This window comes from Protomyctophum parallelum, assembly GCF_964188405.1.
Source record: "Protomyctophum parallelum genome assembly, chromosome: 6".
Classification (NCBI taxonomy): domain Eukaryota; kingdom Metazoa; phylum Chordata; class Actinopteri; order Myctophiformes; family Myctophidae; genus Protomyctophum; species Protomyctophum parallelum.
Genome location: NC_139701.1, coordinates 30,491,345 through 30,516,579, shown reverse-complemented (window position 1 = coordinate 30,516,579; position 25,235 = coordinate 30,491,345). Strand labels below are relative to the sequence as shown.

The 25,235-nt window shown below is 43.4% G+C and overlaps 1 protein-coding gene across 4 annotated transcripts in view; it reads left to right on the top strand.

The window, feature by feature from the left end:
- ano8b (anoctamin 8b) overlaps positions 1 to 22,682 on the top strand; it is a 42,948-nt gene extending 20,266 nt beyond the window's left edge. For 2 of the 4 annotated variants that reach the window (XM_083767106.1, XM_083767109.1), the window contains exons 4-20: positions 5,426 to 5,564; positions 5,941 to 6,037; positions 9,785 to 9,901; positions 10,200 to 10,327; positions 12,174 to 12,335; positions 12,434 to 12,586; positions 13,003 to 13,129; positions 14,715 to 14,770; positions 14,896 to 14,970; positions 15,203 to 15,334; positions 17,530 to 17,777; positions 18,012 to 18,171; positions 18,306 to 18,716; positions 19,034 to 19,225; positions 19,487 to 19,618; positions 20,674 to 20,784; positions 21,196 to 22,682. In XM_083767106.1, coding sequence (XP_083623232.1) covers positions 5,426 to 5,564; positions 5,941 to 6,037; positions 9,785 to 9,901; positions 10,200 to 10,327; positions 12,174 to 12,335; positions 12,434 to 12,586; positions 13,003 to 13,129; positions 14,715 to 14,770; positions 14,896 to 14,970; positions 15,203 to 15,334; positions 17,530 to 17,777; positions 18,012 to 18,171; positions 18,306 to 18,716; positions 19,034 to 19,225; positions 19,487 to 19,618; positions 20,674 to 20,784; positions 21,196 to 21,900 — 3,145 coding nt within the window. In that variant the 3' untranslated portion in view covers positions 21,901 to 22,682. The remainder of the gene's footprint in view (positions 1 to 5,425; positions 5,565 to 5,940; positions 6,038 to 9,784; positions 9,902 to 10,199; positions 10,328 to 12,173; positions 12,336 to 12,433; positions 12,587 to 13,002; positions 13,130 to 14,714; positions 14,771 to 14,895; positions 14,971 to 15,202; positions 15,335 to 17,529; positions 17,778 to 18,011; positions 18,172 to 18,305; positions 18,717 to 19,033; positions 19,226 to 19,486; positions 19,619 to 20,673; positions 20,785 to 21,195) is intronic. The other 2 variants (XM_083767107.1, XM_083767108.1) reach the window with 2 other exon arrangements.
- Positions 22,683 to 25,235: the final 2,553 nt, after the last annotated feature.

Sequence of the window (25,235 nt, the reverse complement as noted above, 5' to 3'; positions counted from 1 at the left end):
GTGCATTCTGCCAGCTCTATTCATGATTTTAATTCATCATTTGAATGCCAATAGAAAGTTCCGTGATATACACAATATATCTGCATTTTAACAGGGCAAGCATATAGTATTAGACACCCAGTCCTGATGGTGGCGGTAACTTCACCATTATCCCGATTTTGACTGAATTGAACGAATCTGGCCGTCGTCATTTCACACAGTGATCTGTGATCTGTCCCCGGTCTGTCCCCGGTCCCATGCGATCGTTGTTTATTTGCATATTTAAGTCAAATTCAATCAAGCCCCGAATATCGCATTTTGAGCAGCTATGCACATAAAGACTGCGTGCGTGCGCAAGCGTGCACACGAGGATTTCGGCCGGTTTTAGGTGGACGACATCGGGTGTTAATAAAAAATGCTAAAAGTTGCTAAATAATTTAAAACAAAGTCCCCGATTATAGGGAATAAAACAATGACGTCAATCCCGTCAACGGGAGGTCTGGATTAATTAATTCACTACGTCAAAACCGTTAACGGTAGTAAAAGGGTTTTAATATTCACCAAAAACAGACCACAACTCCCACCACGGGACTCAATTAATACCTTTGCAACCACTATATTAATGGCAAGTATTTCCTACAGCTTTAAGTCCAAAAATCTGAACTAGAGGAGAGGAGAGGTCTAACAGAAGGTTAGAGCCAGTGCAGTGTTACTCTATTCACTTGGATTATACTGTTCCAAAGTGGGCTCTAACATGATCGGTTCCCCCTCTTTGTAATTTCCCTGGAGATTTGAGGATGAACTCAGGGTCAATGTGATGCTAATGTAGACAGTAGAGAGTATGAATGCACAAGAATACAATTGGGGGTGTGTGAGACTGAGAGTGGAGGAGATAGGGACATGGGAGTGTTATGGAGGGACTCAACGTTCCACAATGTATTTCAATCTGTTGTTTGCTGTTGTCCACTACTTTGCTGTCAGCTCATTTTTCAAAGACTCTCAAAACAAAAGTAAAAAACCTATGTGGCGAATGGAATGGGAATACAAAAGTAGATCTGGGTGGGTGGAAGGGAGAGAGGGAGAGAGGCAGGGAGGGAGGGAGAGAAGAGGGAGAAGGTTTTAAATGAAATGCTTAAGGCAGATGGCTGTGTCCTAGTAAACACAGACACACGCACGCACGCACGCACGCGCACACACGCACACACACACACACACACACACACACACACACACACACACACACACACACACACACACACACACACACACACACACACACACACACACACACACCTCTCCAGGTACAAAGGCTGACCTATATATATATCTGTGCGATAACCCAGAAAGTAGGCAGAAAGTGTCATTATCTCTAATTCACCTTGAACAGTAATTTCCACCGCATATTGAAGCCAAGCATAAAATGTAGAGCAAGTTATACGTTGAGTGAATGTGTGAGAATAATGATGGTCTGAGTGAAGGTCCAAGGTGCTTTGCTAAGCTATGGTGTCAGTTGATAGTGATGGTATACAGTAGGTATACCGGTATATATGTTTAGTACTAGTGTGCTAATTGAAATATAATTGTCTTTATCTTTGGTATCAATTCAATTCAATGAAGCTTTATTGGCATGAGAAAACATACGTTTACATTGCCAAAGCAAGCAAAGCAATTTAATAAAAAACTGTTGAAAAAGGAGGAAGGTATGAGCGAAGGTTCGAACATTCAGGGTTCGAACCTTCGCTCGTTAGGGTTGGCACTCCAATCTTAATTAATGGGCTTGAACCATTCGAAAATATTTCTCGGCGAGAATGCAATATGCATAATAAGAGTACTATGTTCATGTTGTGCTTACATGTTACATGTTTAGATGTTATTAATAATCAGGGGGGCACACAACCGATGCGCCAGTGCGCATTCGTCAAAATGTTTTCTGTGCGTAGATCAAAGGCACCAACAGCTGAGACAGTTATGTAGAGAAATCTGACAGGCATTCAAAAGGAACTCAAATGTGATGTTAATGTAAGTAGACTTAGAAATAAAACTAGTGTTGACTAATCATTACATGTGTCTCTAATTTTGAAGAGGAAGTTTAGTTATGCACAGGAAGTCCGTTTCAGTTGTAAACAAGCTACTATGACACTTTCCCAAAGTTACGTGGGGATTTGTATGCATGTGATATGTTTTTTCCTTTTTTTTCTTTTTTTAAATATTTGTACACATTGTTGTATTGCTCATTGTTGTATGTGTCTCTGATGTCTTGGTATAGTGGGCATGCAGGTGGTTAGAAAGTGTAGCTCCACCACATTTTGTATCAAACTGAATCGAAATTACAATACAGAACTGTAACCGTAGCTTGTTATGGAAACTCACTTATATTCACTCATATTCCAAATTCCAATAGAATAGGAATGTACATAATTTACTCATTATATTCATATTCACTGTTTCTAGACTGTACATATACAGTATTATTCAGATACTAGCGGATTTGAATCTAAAACAACCGATAATCACCAGTAGGTTACTTATTATCACTCGAATGCAATCAAGCCAGCAGGCTCGCCTGAGCCTACTTAGGCTCCAGGCGAGTCTGCTGGCTCGATTGCGTTCGAGTGATTGATTGATAACATTCAAAGTGGGTGCAGATACTTACTGCTGAAGGCTGATTGACACTGACCATACATTAATTCTCATATTCAGTGACTGTTGATATTAGGCAACACTGCCGCACAAGTATAAATTAGGCTTTACTGTTCAGTGCACGATGGCTGTATATTTTGAGCTTTAATTTGGTCACAGTTATTCGCTGATACAGCTTCGTTATCACTCCCCTCACCCAGGGTAAAAGGCTGGGTACGTGGAAAATTATTTTTACACACATTTCCAACAAGGATGGGAACAACAGTAGGCCTGAAGTACACAAGTTATAGGGGGACTTAAATTAGCAGGCACATTGCTTCCATTTCTATCTATGAAAACTTGTTGTAAGCACATTCATTTGGCCCACATCAGACTCAGCGACATACAGTTATGTACGCACCAGTGGCCTCCGTCCAGGTCAGGTCATAGACCTGAACCCACATTCCACCTGTCTCTGACATTGCCCTTTCTTCTTCTGTGCTGTGCTGAATTTTGCATTAGGACTAATTATTTACTAAATTTGCATAAACGCAGTGTGGCTTTTTCACTATAGGTCCATACCTCTCCCAAGCAGTATCAGACACTCACATAAGATTTTCTTCTTCTCTTGACCACTTTGACAGAGAGAGAAAGAGAGAGAGAGAGAGAGAGAGAGAGAGAGAGAGAGAGAGAGAGGGAGGGGGTGGGGGGGGGGGTTGGGGGTGCTCAAAGTGCTTTATGTAAAACATTAAGCATGAAGACATTTAGACAGACCGTTAAGAGAGTGAGTGCAAAATAAACATTCTAAATAAAGACAATTGACTATAATAAAAAGAAGAAGAAAACAGGGGAGGAAATAAAGAGCAATACAATTTGTGATTAAATGAAGGCTTGTGAGCCAGAGTGGGTGTTCTTGGGTGGACGGGGGTGAGTGGGGGTGTTGGCTTATTAAGATTCCTGGCACACCTGTGAAAGCCACTAAACACTCGGTTTGAATGGATACAGCCTTGCTTTTATTCCTACAAGGACCTTTCTTACGCGTTATGGGGTTGCAGGCTAAGCAGTATCCAGCTATGGCATAGTAGAAGCTTACAGCACACTTTTCCTACTGCAATCCATCATTACTGTGTTCAGTGGAGCTCACTGTACTGGTGGCTATGACTGTATGATGGATGGACGCTACAGAGACAGGCCTGGGCTTGCGTGCATGCGTGTGTGCGAATGTGATTGTGCACAATTATGCTGACGTCAGTGTGTGTATTTATGACCCTGTGCGTGTGTATGTGTGTGTGTGTGTGTGTGTGTGTGTGTGTGTGTGTGTGTGTGTGTGTGTGTGTGTGTGTGTGTGTGTGTGTGTGTGTGTGTGTGTGTGTGTGTGTGTGTGTGTGTGTGTGTGTGCGTAAGAGAGACGTGAGCTGTCAGTCTGCAGGGACCAAAGGGTGTGGCCCTGCATTATTACTGTGATTTCAGCACACAGCCTCTGGGAGGAGAGGAGAAATTATAATGATAAACCAGGAAGGAGAGGGAGAGGGAGAGGGAGAGGGAGAGGGAGAGGAGAGGAGAGGAGAGGAGAGGAGAGGAGAGGAGAGGAGAGGAGAGGAGAGGAGAGGAGAGGAGAGGAGAGGAGAGGAGAGGAGAGGAGAGGAGAGGAGAGGAGAGGAGAGGAGAGGAGAGGAGAGGAGAGGAGAGGAGAGGAGAGGAGAGGAGAGGAGAGGAGATTAGGAAGGGACTGGAGGGGAGAAGGGCAAGGGTGAAGGAAAGAGAAGGAGACTTAAGTCAAAGTAGGACGGGTGGTGAATGTTGGATGGGAGAGAGAGTGCAAATGAGGAATGAAGGGGAAAAGGAGAGGAGAGATGAAGAGATAGAGAGAGTTATGATGTTGTAGTTTCAAACTACAACATCATAACTCTCTCTATCTCTTCATCTCTCCTCTCCTTTTCCCCTTAGTTTGAGAGAGGCAAGACAAGGAGCATAGAGACTGAGGTGCTATTTACACGAGGATGGTGTTCATATAAAACGTCAAAATAAAGTATCGTTTGCTGCTGTCATTTAGACGAGAACCGTGTTCTCAGGAGGTGAAAACGCAACGAAGTGAAACCGCCTCCCAGAGTGGAAATCTTTGAGAACGCCGTTTCCTATGGTCTCCATATAAACAGGCAAAACGGTGAATCCGCAAAACTTATGACATCATGGCTCACGTTGGCTCACAGCGCATATGTTTATTACATTGATGCAGAGCAATATCATTATGATATAATGGAGTTCCTGAACAAGCCTCCCTCCTCGCCTACAAAGTGATGTAAAACCATGATGTAAATAAAAAGCCTTGTGATAGACGGCAGCCGCGGCAGCAGCGTTTATTGAATAAATATATATCATCCCGTAGCGCCCAGAGCAGTGTTGCGCCGCTTGCGTCTTCTTCTTGTACGTGGGTGACCAGCTGTCTATTTGGCAGCCCGTTATCGCCACCTAGCGACAGTATAGCATAATAGCACATTATATCATAACGTGTGCATTCTCGTGTAAAGGGTAAGAAAAAATGAGAACGCAACGGGACTTTGACGTGTTATATGGAGATGGTCGCCGTCTAAAAGAGGCCTGAGACGTGTGTGTTTGTGTGTGTGTGTGTGTGTGTGTGTTAATTCATTATTGTCTTGCACACACGTTTACATGTATGCAACAGTCAGTGGTTATACTTACTGTATGTATTTGTTCAGTGTCAAAGGTGCCAAATATTTCATTGGGGTTTACTTAAGTGTGTATATTATGAGCACATGTATGTGCAATCTGTGCATGCATATTAATGTTTCTTTGCATGACCCTGCAGTCTACTACGAGGTGCTGAGGAGATGGGTCTGAGGAAGGCCGTCAAGTCCGATTTCGGAGGAGGCGCACGTAGCTTCTCCTGTGAGGAAGACTACATCTATGAGAACATTGAGAGCGAGCTGTGCTTCTTCACCTCACAGGTGACTGTGTGTGTGTGTGTGTGTGTGTGTGTGTGTGTGTGTGTGTGTGTGTGTGTGTGTGTGTGTGTGTGTGTATGTGTGTGTGTGGGTGTGCGCATATGTGCGTGTGAGTGGCAGCATGCATGTTACATTCGATTTTTCTGTGTACTATCGATTGAGAAACTTGTTGATGTCCACTGACTGCAGTATATACTATATTCATTCCCCAGCACCTAACCCTCGTCACTACATTTCTGACCCTTGCCCTAACCTCAACCTGAGCCCAGTTTTACTCTAACTATAAATAACCGTGAAAAGTGAGGACCAGCAAAATGTGGGGGCCACATGCACGCACGCACGCAGCTTACAGTGTTACTCTTTCTCCTGCTCTCCACAGGAAAGGCAGAGCATCATCAAGTATTGGATGGACAATCTACGTGCCAAACAAGGGGAGACGCTGCATAACATCAACTTCCTAGAGGGCCAGCCAATCAGTAAGCATCATGTCACATTAACGTGTCCCACAGCTGATGTGTGCGTGTCGTTATTACAGTTGTCATGTGTGAAATGGGCACCCTGCTGGCTTAAAGTGATGTAAAACCGTGGGTTGTAAAACTATATTTGGCCATAATATGTAGTCTGAATATAGAGCACCGAAGTCTGACGTAAATATCGCTAGAGGGCGCTAAGCCCACGGGTTGGTGTATTTATTTGTTTGTATTATAATCCCCATAGGGGGATCTTAGATCACTTCATATAAGAACTGTGTTTGAAAAATAAACAAATCATCCCGGCGGTTTCACTCATATGGACATGAAGAATCAACCGACTGAGAGAAAATGCTAATGTTACTGCTGTCGAATTAGTTAAATCTTCGCTAGAAACAGACTGTATCAAATGTGACTGTTGTAACGGTACAGAGATACAGTTTGTTTATTTTTGGACCACAATTCTTATATGAGACGTTTTTAAGATGACCCAATCTTCCATATAGAAAAACTTCCGCAAACCCCTTGGAACCTCTATTGTTTTATCTGTTTGGCCTGTATGAGTGATGAACCAGAATAGTGCTTCTTTAATTACATTCAGTGTCATTGTATGGTGAAACAGACACACATAAACAAACACGAACAAAACCGATTCTTCCAACATTTCAAAAGCGAATCCTTTCATTTTTCATTATTTCTTTTTTCTTTTTTCATTTACTATGAAATGTCCTTTTCCTTTCAGTCAGTCACTTATTATCCCCATAGATGGTCTCATGACATCATGTGACATCATCAGGGATGGAGATGTCATCAATATTGACCAGCAACTCTACATCTGACCTCAAATCTCAAACCCTTAAATTTCCATAATTATACTGTATGGATATATTTCAGAACCTGTTCTGACATTCCATATATTGATCCTTCCCCATCCATCCTTCCTCTTCGATGTCTCCCTTTTGACTGATAACTAACTGTCCATTCAAACTCTAGACGGGCCTGCCCCAAAGTTATTAGTGCAGCCGTGCCTGGCAACTGACAAAAACTAGAGTTCTCAACAGGCCCGAAATTTTAGACCCGGCCCTACCTGGGCCCTCATCAAACCCTGTACACTAAAGAGAATGTCCCCGCTACCACCCTTAGATCTCCATATAGGGAGCTGACCTGTTCTCCATCCATCCATCCATCCATCTTCAACCGCTTATCCGTAGTCGGGTCGCGGGGGCAACAGCTCCACCAGAGAGCTCCAGACTTCCCTTTCCTGAGCAACATTAGTGACTTCCTCCTGGGGGATTCCGAGACGTTCCAAGGCCAGAGAGTCGATGTATTTCCTCCAACTGCGCCTTGGTCTGCCCCGGGGTCTCCTCCCAGTGGGACATGCGTCGAGGACCTCCCTAGGGAGGCGCCCGAGTGGCATCCTAACCAGATGCCCGAACCACCTCAGCTGGCTCCTTTCCAGGCGAAGGAGCAGCGGTTCTACTCCGAGTCTCTCTCGTGTGACTGAACTTCTCACCCTATCTCTAAGGGAGATCCCAGCCACCCGTCGAAGAAAACTCATTTCAGCCGCTTGTATTCGTGACCTTATTCTTTCGGTCATGACCCACACTTCATGACCATAGATGAGAGTAGGAACGAAGATTGCTCGGTAGACAGAGAGCTTTGCCTTCTGGCTCAACTCTCTTTTCGTCACAACAGTGCGGTACAGTAGACTGCAATACCGCCCCTGCCGCTCCGATTCCTGTTCTGACATTCCATAATTGATCTGACCGCATCAAACCCTGTACACTCAAGACACACTCCATATATGGCCAGTACAGAATTAATTCCATGTTGATCTGACCCCCCATGCCAAAGTGCCAGTGCTCACCCAGCAATCTGCCGTCAAAGAGGCGGATGTGTGCGCGTGACCTTGCCCTTAGGCGTCTAAATTAAGTACAGGGAGTGACTTATTTTTCATATATTGCTGGAATTGGCTTTGTTTGCATTTGTGATCAATATTTGGACTTATGTCATGCCCAGGTAGTTATACAAACAAAGTTCTACCAAACTTCAGCATCATGTACATTTAACTAGTTAGCCTGACTTTATAACTACTAGCCCTTACCCAAAATACTTGCCGCCTTGTGGCCGTGGGGGGGGGGTAATGCTCCCTGTGGCCGCGGGAGGTACTGCGCCTTGTGTGCGTTTTCACATTTTTTATTCACTAATAAATCCATTATTAATTTATCATTTATTAAATTGGAAAAAGGGCTTCGATAAGACCTCCATATTATTATGGTCAATGCCCGTGTGAAAAGTGGGAGCGATTGGTGCAGGCAGTGAGGAGCTACGGCAGTCACTGTGACACACAGACAGACATTCATTCAGACAGACATTGGCTTAATTATAGTATGATGATGATGATGAGGATGATGTACTTGACTTTATAACTGTACACTATTATATTTTTGAATCCTGTGTTCCCAATAACCTGTTTTCCTTATAGATGATACATGAATAATGCAGAAATTACTAGGGCCGGGACTAATTGCGATTAATTTAGATTAATTAACTACAGAAAAATTAATCGCGATTAACTACAGATAAATTAATCGCACCTTTTTTTTCACCGCGGAACGTTTCTCACTGGGCGCTTTTCTATAGTACTGAAAACTGGAAATAATAAAAAGTCACCCCATTTTGTGTTGCCTAGAACTGGAGGTCTGACAAAAAACAGTAACAATATGAAGTAAGTACAGCTTTGTGATGTCACTTAGATGTACTTGTTACTGTTACAATTTTTTTTTCAGACCTCCAGTTCTAGGCAACACAGAATGGGGTGACTTTTTATTATTATTTCCACAACAGCTATATTAATGACAGTAAAATGTTGAAAATGAGTGGTATCCTGTAGTCACTATTCGTTGATTCACTGGGATACCAAAAAACATTAAAAAAAAAGTTTTCTCGCTGTTCTCGGGTTGAATATTGATATGCGATTAAAATGCGATTAATCTAGATTAATTAATCGCAAAGCCTCTGATTAATTAGATTAATTTTTTTAATCGAGTCCCAGCTCTAGAAATTACTAATAATATATATTAGGAAATCTATAATATCTATAATAAACATAGTATACTGTCAGTCAATGTCAGACCAGATACCAATTAATAGCAGTCATTTTTAATACCTACATTGCTTAGATCATGCAGAGACAAGGCTTTTCAGGTTGGTGAGGTTGAGGACTGAACACTGATGGCTACTGGCTAATAGTGGCTATTGACGTATGCGCATTATTAATCGAATAAAATATTGGTGATCGAAGACCAAAATGCATCGATTAAAAACATATGGGGGGACAGCCCTATTGTTTTTTGCCAGGTGCTTGCAAAGCACTTGGACTACATTTGCACATACCACTGACGATCGTAAAGACAACTTTAGTGGCGACTTTAGTGATGACCTAGTCATGATTGGCTGCCTCCTAAACCAATGATAGTCTGAACGGCAAAAAAGCCATACTCTGAATGCTGCAACGCAGAGCGAGAGGTATGAGAAGCTAACTGGAGCTAGAGGACAACAATTATAAAACACAGCAATTGAACCTACAAACGGAACGTCAGAAACGAACGAAAACGGGCGCTACAAGAGCTTGTTGCACCTGGCAGTTATGTCTGAGAGTCATTGTTTCATCTCTGTCTCTTGCTGTCTTCTCCTCTGCATGCATGCATGTCTCTCTCCTTACCTCTCCTTCTCTATGGTTGTTTCCTCTAGTCCCAGAGCTGATGGCACGGGGAGTGATCCAGCAGCTGTTTCCTCTACATGAGCAGAGGATCCTCAGTCAGCTGATGAAGTCATGGGTCCAGGCTGTGTGTGAGAAGCAGCCTTTAGGTCAGTAGGAACACACACACACACACACACACACACACACACACACACACACACACACACACACACACACACACACACATGCACTCATGGACGTACACACTCTCTCACATAGATGTAAACATATTCACAATCTTACTTACAATAGCTTGATTCAACCTAAAGTCAATAAACCACTAGGACTCAACTGAGAAATGTTGTCATCCTTCATAACCTTTCCTCAATATTGTTTTTATTATCTTTACTTATTATAAATTATGTCCTTGTTGTAATTTACCTTCCTCTCTTGTGGTGTGTACAGATGATATCTGTGACTACTTTGGGGTGAAGATTGCTATGTATTTTGCCTGGCTGGGTTTCTACACCACTTCCATGCTGTATCCAGCAGTCATTGGCTTTGTCCTCTGGATGCTCACTGAATCAGACCAGGTGACCAGACTGCACACCTTCACTGTTCAAGTCAAATATCATTCTGTAACAGTCTCCAAAGAATTGACAAAGTCCAAGAATGCATATTTATTTTACCTCCAAAACACAAATAGTTCCCGTGCGTGCAGTAGACATGGACATATGAAAACTAAACTAAGAAAAACAACAAACCAACAACTCTAACCTTGGCCCTGGTAGCTCTTCCATGGAGTTGTCTACTAGCTAGCCCAAGCCAAAACAGAACTCAACGTTTCCAGCATCTATAATATTAATATAGCAGGTGGACCAAAGAAAAACATAATGAGTAAATGGCAATTCAATTAACTCAAAACACGGCTAACCACGGCCCATACGTTTTCTTAAACAATTACACTGTTTTACAAAACAATTTCCAAATGGTGCGCCACTCACTAAAAAGATTTAACCTAACCCATGAACAACCACTCCTCCACCCCTTCCTCACACAGTCACACATTTATCACACAATAAATAAACTTGTTTAAAAAGCATTGCAGTACTTTGTGTTGTTAGTAAATGTACACATGTAAAGAAAACAGCAGTTCCTCTGTCTACATTTTTGTGTTATTTCTATCTGTCTATAAAAAGCCAATTTGAACCACTTCCACGTGGCTGCGTGATGACATACTGCTACACTTATGAATATAATGAGTCTTGATTTCATTCACCTGTTTGATTCCCATAGCTTCACATTCCTTCAAACAGCTTGATTACAGAACTACTCCATTTTAAATCTCATTCAAGATGACATCCAGACAGTATATTAGGCTACTCATATAAAACTTAATCAGCATGCTAAAATTGGTACAGTATATTACTAATTTAAAACTTAATCAGCATGCTAAAATAGGTACACCTGCTACACACAGGTCGGTGCAATGAGTGAGATTTTAACGTCCCATAGCCTGAAGGATTGGGCCGCTCTGATTGGTTCAGAAACATACAGGCTTCCGTTTAAAAATAAAATGACCAAAAAAGTCACTGCAGTCAGACATTCAGAAATTCACCATTGACGATTATCCAACAAGATTATTCACAGGTAAATGTTAAATTAAGAGACCCAAATACACCCATAAAGGTTTACATGCAATAAGTGACATTCTTTGCTATGACATCTCTCAATAAAGAAATGTGAAAGATTGCCTTATTTATGGCAGCTGAGCCTTTAGTATCTTAACAATATCGCCTTGCTTTGTATATGATGATCTATATGAAGTGCATTCATGTGCTCAGCTTTGAATTTTGAATCTCTATTGTGCTTTATCAAAATAGCCTTGGATCAAGACTATCAGACATTTGTATCTCTGATAGTCTTGGTTTCTAGCTCCCTATAGTCAAAGCCTGTACTTCTTCGTATATGTAAAAATAAATAACATACAGTATCAAGCACTGGCCCTTTAGCCCCGCTGTTAACTTGCCATCGGAACCTGTGTGCACTGTATTAGTCCATATTTTTCAATAAATAATAGTTTTAATCCCGTCTGTGTCGGAAGTTCCTGGTGAGTTAACATCAGTGCTGGGGTCAGAACTTTATATGTTGCATTTGTACATGTACGGAGAAGTACAGGCATTGCATGACTTTTTCTGTAGGGAACAAGAGAGACCAAGACATCATATATATGTAAGCAAATGTCAAACTCGATAATACATACTATGATAGTCTTGATCCAAGGCTTAATTTTTATCTAAAGTGTGTGTGTGTGTGTGTGTGTGTGTGTGTGTGTGTGTGTGTGTGTGTGTGTGTGTGTGTGTGTGTGTGTGTGTGTGTGTGTGTGTGTGTGTGCGCGTGCGCGTGTGCGTGCTTGCGTGCGTGTGGGGGGTCCTTCAGACAAGCCGTGACATCTGCTGTGTAGTGTTTGCACTGTTCAACGTGGTGTGGGCCACTCTGTTTCTGGAGCGCTGGAAGAGAAGGGGGGCTGAGCTGGCTTATAAGTGGGGAACACTGGACACCCCCGCCGAATCCCTGGAGGAACCACGGCCACAGTTCAGGGTGAGTCCCCTCCCATGACCTCCCCTCGCCCCCCCCGTCCCCTCCCCTCTACTCTGTTCTTACATGGCCTGTGCTGTCTCCCCTTCTCTCCCACGCAGGGAGTGAAGCGTTGCAGTCCCATAACAGGATGTGAGGAGTTCTACTACCCTCCATGGCGGAGGCGTGTGTTCAGGTGGCTGGTCAGCTTGCCAATCTGCATCCTCTGTCTCTGCTTCGTCTTCCTCGCCATGCTCATCTGCTTTGAGCTGCAGGTCCGTCACAAATCTGGAGAACAGTCCATATAGAACTGTCACAAGTTCTTGGTTCAAACCTTGGCAACCCTGTGTGGAGTTTGCATATTATCCCTGTGTTTGTGTGGGTTTCCTCCGGGTGCTCTGGTTTCTTCTCACACGAAGACATAGTTTACACTCCTGCCTTTGCCCTTGACCTAGGTACTGTCATTTACAACTGGAGTTGGTCCCCGGGCGCTGCACTGTGGCTGCTCACTGTGGCTGCCCATTTAGGATGGGTCAAATGCAGAGGACAAATTTTCCCTAGTGGATAAGAAAGTATACCGTACCATACCTTAATTAACACAGGAATGTACTGCGTAGTAGTTGTACTGTAATAATCTATCCTGTACCGGGGAAGAAGTGACCCATGAACGTCCATTTTTGTGTTTCTGCAGGAGTTCGTGATGGGGATCAAGGAAATGCCTCGGTTAGCGCGTTTCATCCCCAAAATTATGCTAGCTATCACTGTGACTGCATGTGACGAGGTGTACAGGAAAATCGCCTGCTGGCTCAACGACATGGGTGAGATTCTAGCATCAAGGTTTTTTTTTGATAGGTTGAAAGTAGACTGACAGGAAATGGGGAGAGAGATGGGGGAAGGCACGCACGCAGCAAAGGCCGTCGTGATCGGAAGTCGAACCCACGGCACGCCGTCAGGCTGGCTCAGCAGTCTAGGTGTCCAGACAGTTGAGCTAACCGTCCGGTCCAAGCATCAAGGTTTACTAACGTTGAGCTAACCGTCCGGGCCTAGCATCAAGGTTTACTAACGTTGAGCTAACCGTCCGGGCCTAGCATCAAGGTTTACTAACGTTGAGCTAACCGTCCGGTCCAAGCATCAAGGTTTACTAACGTTGAGCTAACCGTCCGGGTTTAGCATCAAGGTTTACTAACGTTGAGCTAACCGTCCGGGCCTAGCATCAAGGTTTACTAACGTTGAGCTAACCGTCCGGGCCTAGCATCAAGGTTTACTAACCAGACAGTTGAGCTAACCGTCCGGGCCTAGCAACAAGGTTTACTAACGTTCTGTATGAGTTTGGTGTGGCACCAAACAAGCCCAACACACACCGGCTGTCCGACGCGGCGCGGTGCGTTGCCGCGCGGCGCCGCCTGGAAAATAGAACTGGTTCTATCGGCGCGCCAGGCAACGCGGCGCGACGCGGTGGACGGAGCCGGTGTGTGATAGGTTCATTGAAAATAATGGAGGCGGCTGTTTTGACACGCGGCGGTCGCAGACGGTGTGTGATGGGCTTCAGTCATCACAATCACACACAGACCACTTAGAAATATTTCCATACTGAGGGTAAGTGCCAGGGAGATATTCGAAGATGTTTTTAATCCTCAGGTCATGAACAAAGTGTCTCCAAAGTGAAATATAACAATGACTATATGGACCCTGATATCCAGAATAAATATATGAACCATAAGTATGGTATAAGCATAAACAAACAATATTTGTTTTATTTTTTAGATTTTTATCCCACAATTTAGTAACCGATTTTTTCGAAAAGGGTTGAAAACCACTGCCGTAACTCAATGGCTCTTCTGTCTACTACTACTGTACTTCTACTCTCTCTTGTAAGCCAGGCTTAGCCAGCTTCTGTCTATACAAGTATTTTTACAGAAATATTGTGGTATGATACAAGAGAGTTGGCACAGCTGATTATTTTGTATTTGTGACGCAGCTGTGCCACTAAGTTTGTTATGCCTACTGGCTACTGCACACTACCGTGATTGGGACCATAGGTCGCAGATTACTATGAAAACCTGCAAAACCTATCGCTCCATCAGTCAAGCCACCATATATGGCCGTCAGTCCATCACACCTCGTGACACGCTCCAAATATGGCCGTCTCCATATATGAAGATCACAACACTGACCTCAGCAAACCCTGGATAGCCATACATGGAGAAGATGGATGATCACCTAGATCTACTGTACATATATTTGATGTCTCCCTATTGACTGATACCTGTCCATTAAAAATCTAGCTCGCCCAGCAGTCTCCCGTCACCCAAGCGAATGCGTGCACGCTTCTCGCCCTCAGGGCGTCTTACTGGTAATGCTTAACTGCTGACTCAATGGTTTATTGTAATATATCTTCCACAGAAAACTACAGACTCCAGAGTGCCTATGAGAAAAATCTCATCATCAAAATGGTCCTTGTGAGTGATCTTTATTAAGCACCTGTGAAATCTAAACTAAATTACTAAACCAAACTCAAGTTTCAAAATTATGTTTCACCAAGTGCCTTTTGTCCATCGCAGCTAATACTTATTTTCTGTCACAGTTTCAGTTTGTAAATTCTTATCTCAGCCTTTTCTACATTGGTTTCTACCTCAAAGACATGGAGCGACTGAAAGAGGTAAGAAACAGCAAGGTCCTATACAGCCACACAAATACATCTTCACCTCCATCATTTTGCTATCTCAGCTCCTGTAAATCATTCCTCATGTATTGTTTTCTCTCCACTCTGTTCTACACATATCCATGCCTCCATCAATGCACCCATGCATCCATACTGTATACATACATGATGTCCACCCACCCACCCACCCACCCACCCACACATCCATTTCTCCATCCATCCATGGAAGATGCTGCTGGTGTTGTCTCTGTGTCAGAGTCTGCTCAGGCAGCTCAGGGACAACCTGCTGCCATATCTCTTCCTCCAGATCCAGCTGCTGCTGGTCACACCCTGGGTCATCAGGGACTTTCTCAGGTCCAAAGTATGACCCCGGTCGCTCTGTCTGTAAGCGTGGGAAGTCAGAGGTCTATTCCATTGCACCCCAGCACTCATGCATGATGTTGGCCTTACGTGGCTCGATGTCTCAAATGTGTATTCTATTTGCTACATTTTCCCGTTTGTGTGCATATGTGGCCTGTTGGATACAATACAGAATTTAAAACGTTCATGTCACTTAATTGAACTTAGTGAGTTAGTGTTTTGCCAGTAGGCTAGGGTATATGCAGTCTCTAAATAGTACATTTCTGTGCTGTTGGTTAAGACTAACTTAAAGCTAGTCTTAGTGCAAACTCTTATCTCTATGTGTAAGATAGCACTATGCCCAGACAGGTGTTTTAAGACCGACACACCCAGGGGCGCTAAATAGGCACAAGATCATTTGGTATTTTTATACAACATGGGCACTGGGCATGAACATTACAACTGCATGATTTGGAAAATAGCAATGATAATTGCGCTGCCACTTGGCGCTGTCCTGCTCTCCTGCGCCGGGCAGAAAATACAGCCCGCCTGGATCTTGTACTGTCGACTTTGCAGTTTTAGCTTGTATGGCTTTATTTGTGTCTTGACCACACTTCACTTGCCAGTGTTTTTCTGTTAATCTGTTCATCTATTATTCACTTTATCTCCATGCGCGTCATCCAAAAGTATTTGACTGCGTTCCAATTCACCTCTGATTAATAGCCGAGATGGATTTGACGATACTTCTTTCTGTGTTTTTGTTTTATCGTTGCTTGTGTTTTTTGTTTTTGCAAAACACTCAATCTTGTGTTCTCACAGCTTCTTTAACACTCTTTTAATACCTGCCATCTCTGTTACTATCCCCAAATCTGAAACACTACCAATGTACCTTCATAGCGCTGACACTTTAATGCTCTTATGTGTCTGTAATCCGACGGGGTTTGTCTGAGCTCTGTGCTGTGTGGTGACTGGACCAGTTGGTTCAAGTAGATAGCAAAAATAGAATTGCATCATCAACTCATATCGTTAGTCTCATAGCATAATTGCCTACATACTTTTTTGTCCAAATTGACTTCTGCCTATTGACTTCACTGAGTGTGTACTCACTGCTGCTTCATTGATTGTGCCAATATTGTCCTCAGCCTACATTTCAAAATGACAGAAACTGCTTTTAAGTGAACTTTTTGAATTAATTTTAGAAAAGCATTTTAGAAAGCATTCTGATCGGCTGAGAACATAGACAATAAGGCAGGATGAATAAGCATTGTTAGGAGAGTAGAGTTAGGCAGATATAAATAAAGGCAGATATAAAAAATAAGTTTTTGTCCTCGTGATTGCCTACGACTACGTCACCTAGATGACTTACGCTGAAAGTGATTTTTTTCCTCTTCTTTGTGAAAACCTTAAAAGTGTGACTTAGGCAAAACCTCTGTGTTCTTTTTCATGTACTCATTGATCTGCCTGATTTGCGGCTGTTTTTATGCTCTTTGCTATTGTTTTATTGTCTTAATGTTACTCTGTTTACTCTTGGTTTAATAATTATATAATTTTTAATGTTCATTCAAGGCTAGCTGTGTTAACTGGGTTGACCTATCTCAGTGGTGTGTGTGTGTGTGTGTGTGTGTGTGTGTGTGTGTGTGTGTGTGTGTGTGTGTGTGTGTGTGTACTGTGTGTACACTGTACAGTGTGTCAGTATTGTTTGCCTTGGAAGGAATTGTTTGGAGTTTTATGTCAGTCAAGCATGATAGAAAGAGGCTAACTAAGCACTGTGCAAAGCTCTATTACTTTGTCTGCAATTTTGTAAAATGCATGACTTAAGTACTACATTATGTGTTCAAAGGGTTCTCACCCCAGGGTTTTCTTTGGGAGGTTGTCTTAAACTAATGTACTGTATTTATTTTGAGCAGTTTTTTGTCATCCATGTTCACCTACAGTATGTCAGATGTTGATGTCAGTTGCCTGTAGTTTTCTTGGACTTGAGTTTACATGCAGTGTGTTCTGGTTTGTCGTGCCCCGCATTTGCATTTGTGAGTTGCCCTGTGAGAATTTGTCATCTGTCCTCTCTCTGTCATGCTGACCATCCATCCACCTGTTCCATGACCTTGAGTTTACATTGTTGCTCTTTAGACAATACTTTATTTTGGATGTCCTCATTGTCACACAGTACATTCTTCTGTCTTCACAATCACATTACTGTTTTTCTCTTCGCCATGTCAGATGCTGGCCACTCTGCTCATCATGCGCCAGTTTCTCCAGAACGTGAAGGAGGTGCTTCAGCCTTACTTGTATGAGCGCCACAAGCTGGGTGAGCTCACCCTACGCGCCGTGTGGGACCTGCTCCTGTCGGCGTTGCTCAAATATGTCCGGCTGGCGGCAGGAAAAGCCCAGCCGTCTACCCCCGACCAGACCATGCCAGGGCCTGGCCTGAGGGGCACTAGACCTGGTCTGGGACAGCCGGACAGGAGGTGAAGATAATGCAAATCAATGAAAACGAATATATCATTTATACATTTGCTAATAAATGCTGCCATTACACTCCTTGTCCTAGCTAGGACATAAAAGCATGCATTTATTAATGACAAATTATTAACAAGTAATAAACACACCAAATAATGACATAGTATGTACAGTACTATATTTCAGAGGCTATGGTTGTCTTAACAATGAATCAGACCAAACCAGTTGTCTCTCCATCTCAGGGAAAAGAAGTGTTTAAATGGTGGCTGTGGGGTCCCTGACGACGAGGAGGGAGGAGAGAGGGACGAGGCCGACAGTGGGAGGTTCAGTGAAGGAGAGACGGAGGAGGAGAGTGTGATTGACTGTGGTTTGAAGTTGAGAAAGGTCAGCTTCATAGAGAAGGTACATGGTGTCACATGACATAAGAGCAAACTGGCCACCATGTGAATATGGTACATTTCTCAAGATGTTGATCTAAACACTCTTTTAAGGAAAGTGCTATATGAGTGAAAGTCTTTCTTCTTCCTCTTTTTTAGGTGGACAGGAGGGCAGCGGCCTGCAGCGGCCCACCAATAGAGGACAGCTTCCTTGAGGAGGGCAGCCCCACCATGATAGAGAAAGGGATGGACCCAGCCTCCGTTTTCGAGATGTGTGACGACGATGACGAGGAGATGAAGGAGTCTGGTACTGGAGCTGCGGCAGCGGCGTCTCAGGGCTTGGCTGCAGCAGCCACCACCGCTGCTGCCGCGGCCACCGTCACAGCCACCGCCGCCCTGCTGCCTTCTGGGTCAGAGAGCACCACGACCATGCGACACAGACGGAGGGGCAGGAGCTTGGAAAGGGTGGAGCCTAAATCCAAGAGGGACTCATGGATTGACCCGCCTGAAGAGAGAGAGAGCGTCACCCTCACTCAGGCCGAGATAGAGAGCTGCATGCAGCCGTACGAGGTAGGGCGTACCAATGCACCAACAAACAAGTCTTGTTTTAATAGCTGGCTTTGTCATGTCATGTGATATCAATTATCCAGTGAATTGAAACTGACATCCTGTCCTGATCCTGTCACAACTGTGGGGTTGGGGGAGGTCTTAAGTCCTTAAATTGTCACTTCATTGTCATCTGCCCCGCACCGCCCCGCACCGCCCCCCACCGCACCGCCCCGCACCGCCCCGCACCGCCCCCCACCGCCCCGCACCGCCCCGCACCCTACAAAAGAAAATAAATAATCATGTGGGTACCCCATGTTATTCCCCCCCCCCCCTCTCAGGACACCTTCCAGGACTACCAGGAGATGTTTGTCCAGTTTGGCTACGTGGTGCTCTTCTCCTCAGCCTTCCCACTGGCTGCCATGTGTGCTCTCATCAACAACATCATTGAGATCCGCAGTGATGCCTTCAAGCTGTGCACTGGCCTGCAGCGACCTTTTGGAATCAGGGTAGAGAGCATCGGCCAGTGGCAGGTCAGAGGCACATTACATACACCTGAGCAGGGGCTCCAAATATTTGTTTCTAGAAATCCAGTGAAAATTGTGTGTTGCATTGGAATGTTTGTTTTGTTAAAACATCCAAGTATTCCATCATGTCATATATATTAATTATCCACTTTTGTTCCCAATAGTTTATTAGGCAATTAGAGAGAAGTGGTGGTTTGATATTTACATTTTTGTGAAATTATAAAATTGTCATTTTCAACATAAACATAAATGTTTGTCTCTGTGCAGACTGCTATGGAAACAATGGGCCTGATTGCAATTATAGTCAACTGTTACCTGATTGGTCAGTGTGGTCAACTACAACGTCTCTTCCCTTGGCTCAGTCCTGAGATGGCCATCATCTCTATCGTCATTCTTGAGGTACTACAGCACACACAAGTTGAGATGTTCTGTCTGGTCACACCAGGCATCTCAACAATCTCTACAGTGTCAATGTAATTTGACTAAACACAACACATGACACAACCCCTTTGCGCCTTACTTTGCACCCAGATAATGTGCCGTCTAACTAGCACAATTGAAGATAGACACAAACCAATGCACTAGACCTTGCATCACCTTGTATTTATTTAGGCTTCAGTTCAACATCTCAACTCAATGTGATATTGAGCATCCTTGCTTTGGAGAGCTTTATGTGAATGATAAGGTCACATTTATTACGTAATTGATATATGGATAAGTAGCAGGTTAAGAGATGATAGCAAGAGCATAGTTTTATATATATTTCTGTTGGTGCTGAAAGATGATATATTAATGAGCAGTGTACATGTGTAAGTGGCCTATGTATCTGTGGCTGTTCAGATCTGCTCAGATGTATGAGCATCCCTGCTCCAGGGCCCGGGTGTAAGATAACATTGGGCCAGTTTTGTTGGAGTGCTAGAGTAAATAGACATACTCTAACTGTATATGTAACTGTTAACAAAGGGTTTCTGATATTTGAGATGTATTTTACTTATCATGAAAGCCTCCAGAGGTCAAACACACTGTGGTTTGTATATACTGAGACACTACTTAACTACTGTCAGTAGTGGTGCCGTGTAGGACATACAGCTTTGAGTCTATATTCAGATGGAGGTAAAACAGCCTACAGCTCTGACCTGGCCTGATAATGAAGTCGGGCCTGGCAGAGAGAGAATGGTGTGACCCCAATACGGTTGTGCAAGCATCAACTCAGGTAAAATCCCTGAAAGAGAATTTTTAGGCATATTCTGCATTTACGGTACAATATCCCACTGCACTCCCTGTGGTGGTGTGGAACGCGTGTCAAATTTGAAGTCGGTGGGGCGAACGGTTCTCGAGTTACGTGGATTACAGACGTACACACAGACGTACAGAGACGTGGTGCATTTATAGATGGATGTGACCTTTTCTAACCCGTTTCTCTTACCCCATCCATTTCATCTGTCTGTCTGTAGCACTTTGCTATCCTCCTGAAGTACATCATTCATGTTGCCATACCTGACATTCCTACCTGGGTTGGAGAAGAGATGGCTAAACTGGAGTATCAGCGCAGGGAGGCTTTCAAGGTAAAGGTTGCATTTGCAATCCTCTTTTACATAATGTCATAATGTTAGTTGCAAATTGAGAGATAAAGGTGAGTCAGCATCACGACAATTCAGTTTATGGAAATGTACTGTATGCAGAAGTTTACAAGAAGGTTCCATTTTTACTGCTGTATTTGCTGCCCTGTGGCTTTCTTGAAAAGGTCTGCACAGGCCCCTGCAGTAATAGTGCAAGATTTTTCGGGGGGGGTAGCTAACACTGCAGCATTGTGAATGGTGATCCGGGGTTATGCTTAATGATGCGACGCATTGTGACTCTGAGCATGGAGATTGGCTATTTTCGGCACGCAACATAGGTGTACAACAAAGTTAAATCAGGCTTTAGAGCTGATTCTTTTCAGTACATGTAACATTCTCCCTCTCTCCTCTCTACAGAAGCACGAGCGGCACGCACAGCAGCACTACCAGCAGCTGCAGAGGAAGAAGAGGGAGGAGGAGGAGAGACAGAGGCAGGTGGAGCACCACCTGGCCCGCAGAGAGAGGGATCGAGAGGACGCCAAGTCAAGCGAATCCTCTGCAGAGCACCACCATGACAAGGCTCACGGTAGCAAATCACGCTCCGGGGGTGGCGGGGGAGTAGGGGGCAGCAGCTCAGACAAGCCCAAGAGACCCAGCTCTCTGCTGGCCAATAACAATGTGATGAAGCTAAAACAGATCATCCCGCTTCAGAGTAAGTTCTCCTCGGGCGGCGCCCGATCGCCTCAGTCGCCCACCGGTAGCGAGGCCAAGCTCCCCGGGTTCCTGAGCTTCAAGTTCCTCAAATCACCGGAAAACAAGAAGGAAGTGGTGGCCAACACTACGACGACAGCATCATCATCATCAGGTAGCGTTTCCCAGGAACGTTCCCAATCACCCAGCAAAGCCTTTAATCCCGGGAAACTCTTTAACTTTGGCAAGTCAGAGGGGGGGACATGTGTGAATGGGGCTCAGATGCCCAAGCCTGGTGAAGGATCTTCATCACTGATATCAGACAGACAGCTGACCAGGTCTGACCTGAACGGGGTTCCCGATGAGATCCCCTCTCCTAGAAGGGAAGACTCTGAGAACGGACATCCAACAGATTTTGACCACAAAGTCTAAATAGTGCCAGAAAGAAAATGATTATCTTAATGGAAGAAGTAAGGCATTTACTGTGAGGAAAAGGCCTGACCTCCCCTCTTCCGTGCTGTCACAGGCCATGTGTATGTGGCCATGGAGAAGAGTGAAGAAAAGATAAAAGTGAGGAATATTGCCGGCTGTTGACTCAGTCCGTGGTCTGTGGTCTTTTTTGCGGGGAACCAAAATACAGGCTTTTAAAGAAAGACATATGCCGTCATATCATGCCACAAAACACACATACAAACAAACAAACAAACAAACCCTTCCTTGTCTGCAATACACAAAAAGAAATGCATGAGCTGCGTTTCTGATACTTTTAAGCCTTTAAAGTGGGGAGCTGTATTTCTTGATTTATTTTAGTCAGAAATTGTAAGCATCTTGGTGGCCAACAGTGGTGTAAGTTTCTTCAGTTAGCTACTGAGTGCATTCTCAGCCATCACAAAAAAAGATTGATCATTAGATATGCCTCATTTCATTGTGGAGGGATTCTTCGGCCCTTCATTTGGAACATTTACATCAAGTGGAAAGATTGGAGAAGTTGAGCAATATCAATCAGTGTTTTACTTACAAACAGCACCAAAAGTCTAATCTGTCATCTCATGAACATGCCCTCAAAAAGCACCTTGAGATGGCACCAGCTTTATTTTCAAAGCAGAGGTGACATCAGATCATTATTGATTTTTTTCCCCTCCTATCGTGATGGCAATAGAATATTCATTGGACATTGATTCTCGATATTAGATTTTGAAGAAAGAGGAGAGCAAGTTGTAGTATACCAATACAGTGAAAGCAAGAAGGGCAGATGTGGACTTATATGGGGAACTAACTTGAGTATCAATCCGCATTCAAACCTCCGTGTGTGTTGTTAGATATGGACTTTGTTCCACGCATCCACGCACAGCTCCAACTAGTCTTGGGGAAACGAGAGTAGAGATTTTTTTGTTTTCTTTTTAAGTAACATTTGCACTAAAAACCTAACACCCTGCATAGAAACACTTCTTTCAGCAGGGGAGAGGGCCAACACCAGCCTGCCTCATTACATTATGCAAAAGCTGGATTTTTTTATTTCTTTTAACCATTTCACACTAAATACTGTTTTTTCACCCCTTCCTGCTCGTTAACTGAGGGCTGGTCCCGGTCATTCAGATGAGGTATTCATGTACAGTAGTTGCCCAGATTTATGTTGAGCAACATTTCATTGTTTATGTGAAGCTTTGGCTGTATTATATTACAACCCTGTGTGATTGAGGGAAGTTTCCTTTATTAACCAAAGCAGTACCTTTCTGAATCTTCTGTCAGCCCGAGTGATCTACACAGATTATGCTGTTACGCATGTGCATCGATATCAAGGATGTTTATAGTGCACTGCACATTGTGTCCTTGTGTAAACAACCCCAACAGTAACATACTATTTCATTACCACAGGGACTCCAGAGGGTGGTGTCAGAGAGCTGTTGATTGACCTTTTTCTTTTGTCTTATTCAGTGGGTCAGATTTATCGCTTTAGTTCCGTCCCCAATCATTGGGCTGGACAGTGGCTACCAAATGGAAGAAACACATTTTACCATCACTACAGAATGTCTTGGGTATTTAGATTGATCACATACGCCTTTATGAACAGCACCAAGAAATGTTGCACAGCACTGCATAACACCATTGCAGGGTTTAGCAGTCAAGGTGAAAAAATTGAAACATTAACTATGCATCTTCATGCCATCACCTCTAGCAAGGAGCTTTGCAATAACATTACGAGTAGTAATCTAGTTTAGACCTGTGCAATTTGCACAGTCAGTCGCTCACGCTGCATTATCCCTAACTGAACTCTATGCACCATGCCCCTGTTGTCAACACACAACAGTATTTCTACCTGGCACCTTTCATTTCCACAGTCACTGTAAGCTTTTTATTCTCTCTTCAATATAGACTGGATCTAATTTATATATATCACCTGTGTCTCTTGTCTAATATGAGGAAACTATTAGACAGGCAGTTCCAGAAGAGTTTCTCCATGTTTAGACTATTACTCACAGATGGCATACTGTAAGTTCCCTCACCTATCGCTGTGAGTAGGCTACTCAAAATATGGACAGGAGTGGATCGTAACATCAACTAGTACTTATTCTTTCATTATGTACTGTGTGTATTAATAGCAGTACAACCTAACAATAAAAGTAAAACTATGCCATTATGTTGGTTAAACAAAAAAAGATTGTTAAAAACAATGTACTTCCACAGATTGACAAAAATAACTTGTAAAATGCAATAAGGAATAAGTCATGTGGGAGCATTTTTACTGTCATACTGTGTCCTTTCATGTTAAGAAGGCTCTTTTGCTCATTTGTAAACCATAACTCATTCATGTAAAATGACTAGGGCAAGGCTATGTCTTCATGTTAGAATATCATTCTCATAGGCGGGTTATTGTTAAGAGGGACGTTCCACTGTAAAACATTATGCTCATTTAGTAGTGCTTGAGGCTTTCATGCAGATGGCTTGTTGGCTTAGTAAAGCAGAAAGGAGCATATTCGTTCATTTTTTGACACATTTGGATTTCAAGGAATGGGCGATTCTTTGAGGCAATCCACTCCATATACCTACATTATTTTCTGAAACTATAGTGGAACGGGTGCTTGTTCCTTTCAAAGCCGGATCGTTGAACATAGCAACAAATCTGCCCGATTGTACAGATAATTAGAGTAGGTGAATGTTCATCAAAGCAGGTGTCAGTTGAGGTAAATGAATGTCTAACCCTCCCCCAAGAAAATCATAAACCTGTGGGAAGTCTGTCATCCAAATCAGAATGCATCTATCAAAAGTTTCAAAACCCATCTATCAGTTACATCAAACTCTCCCCTGTGCAGGTATACCCTACACCAGTGGTACTCAAATCTTTACATTGTCACGGTCACGGACCCCCATCCGGTATATTACTTTTTGTTCAAGACTTTTGGAAAATAGCATATAGATACAAGCTCACGCCGCTTGTGAGCTTGTAGATATGCTATTTCTTTTAAATAACCAATGTATATAGGCTTAAAGTGGTTAAACTTTAGCTGGGTATCCCTGGAGGTCCCCAAACCCCACTTTGAGAACCACTGATCTACACAGTTAGCCTAAGATTTAGACTCTCGTAGATGTATTTTATAGATTGATTTTTTATTTACGAGAGTCTAAGGCTTAATTTCCCTGAGGGAGAAGGACGGACACCAGCTGAGACCTTAGGGCTCCAAACATGTACAAATGCAAAATATAAGGTGCTTACCCTGATGCCCCAAATGTTAGAGACGGTGCTTGTGAAATGTATTAGACTAATACAT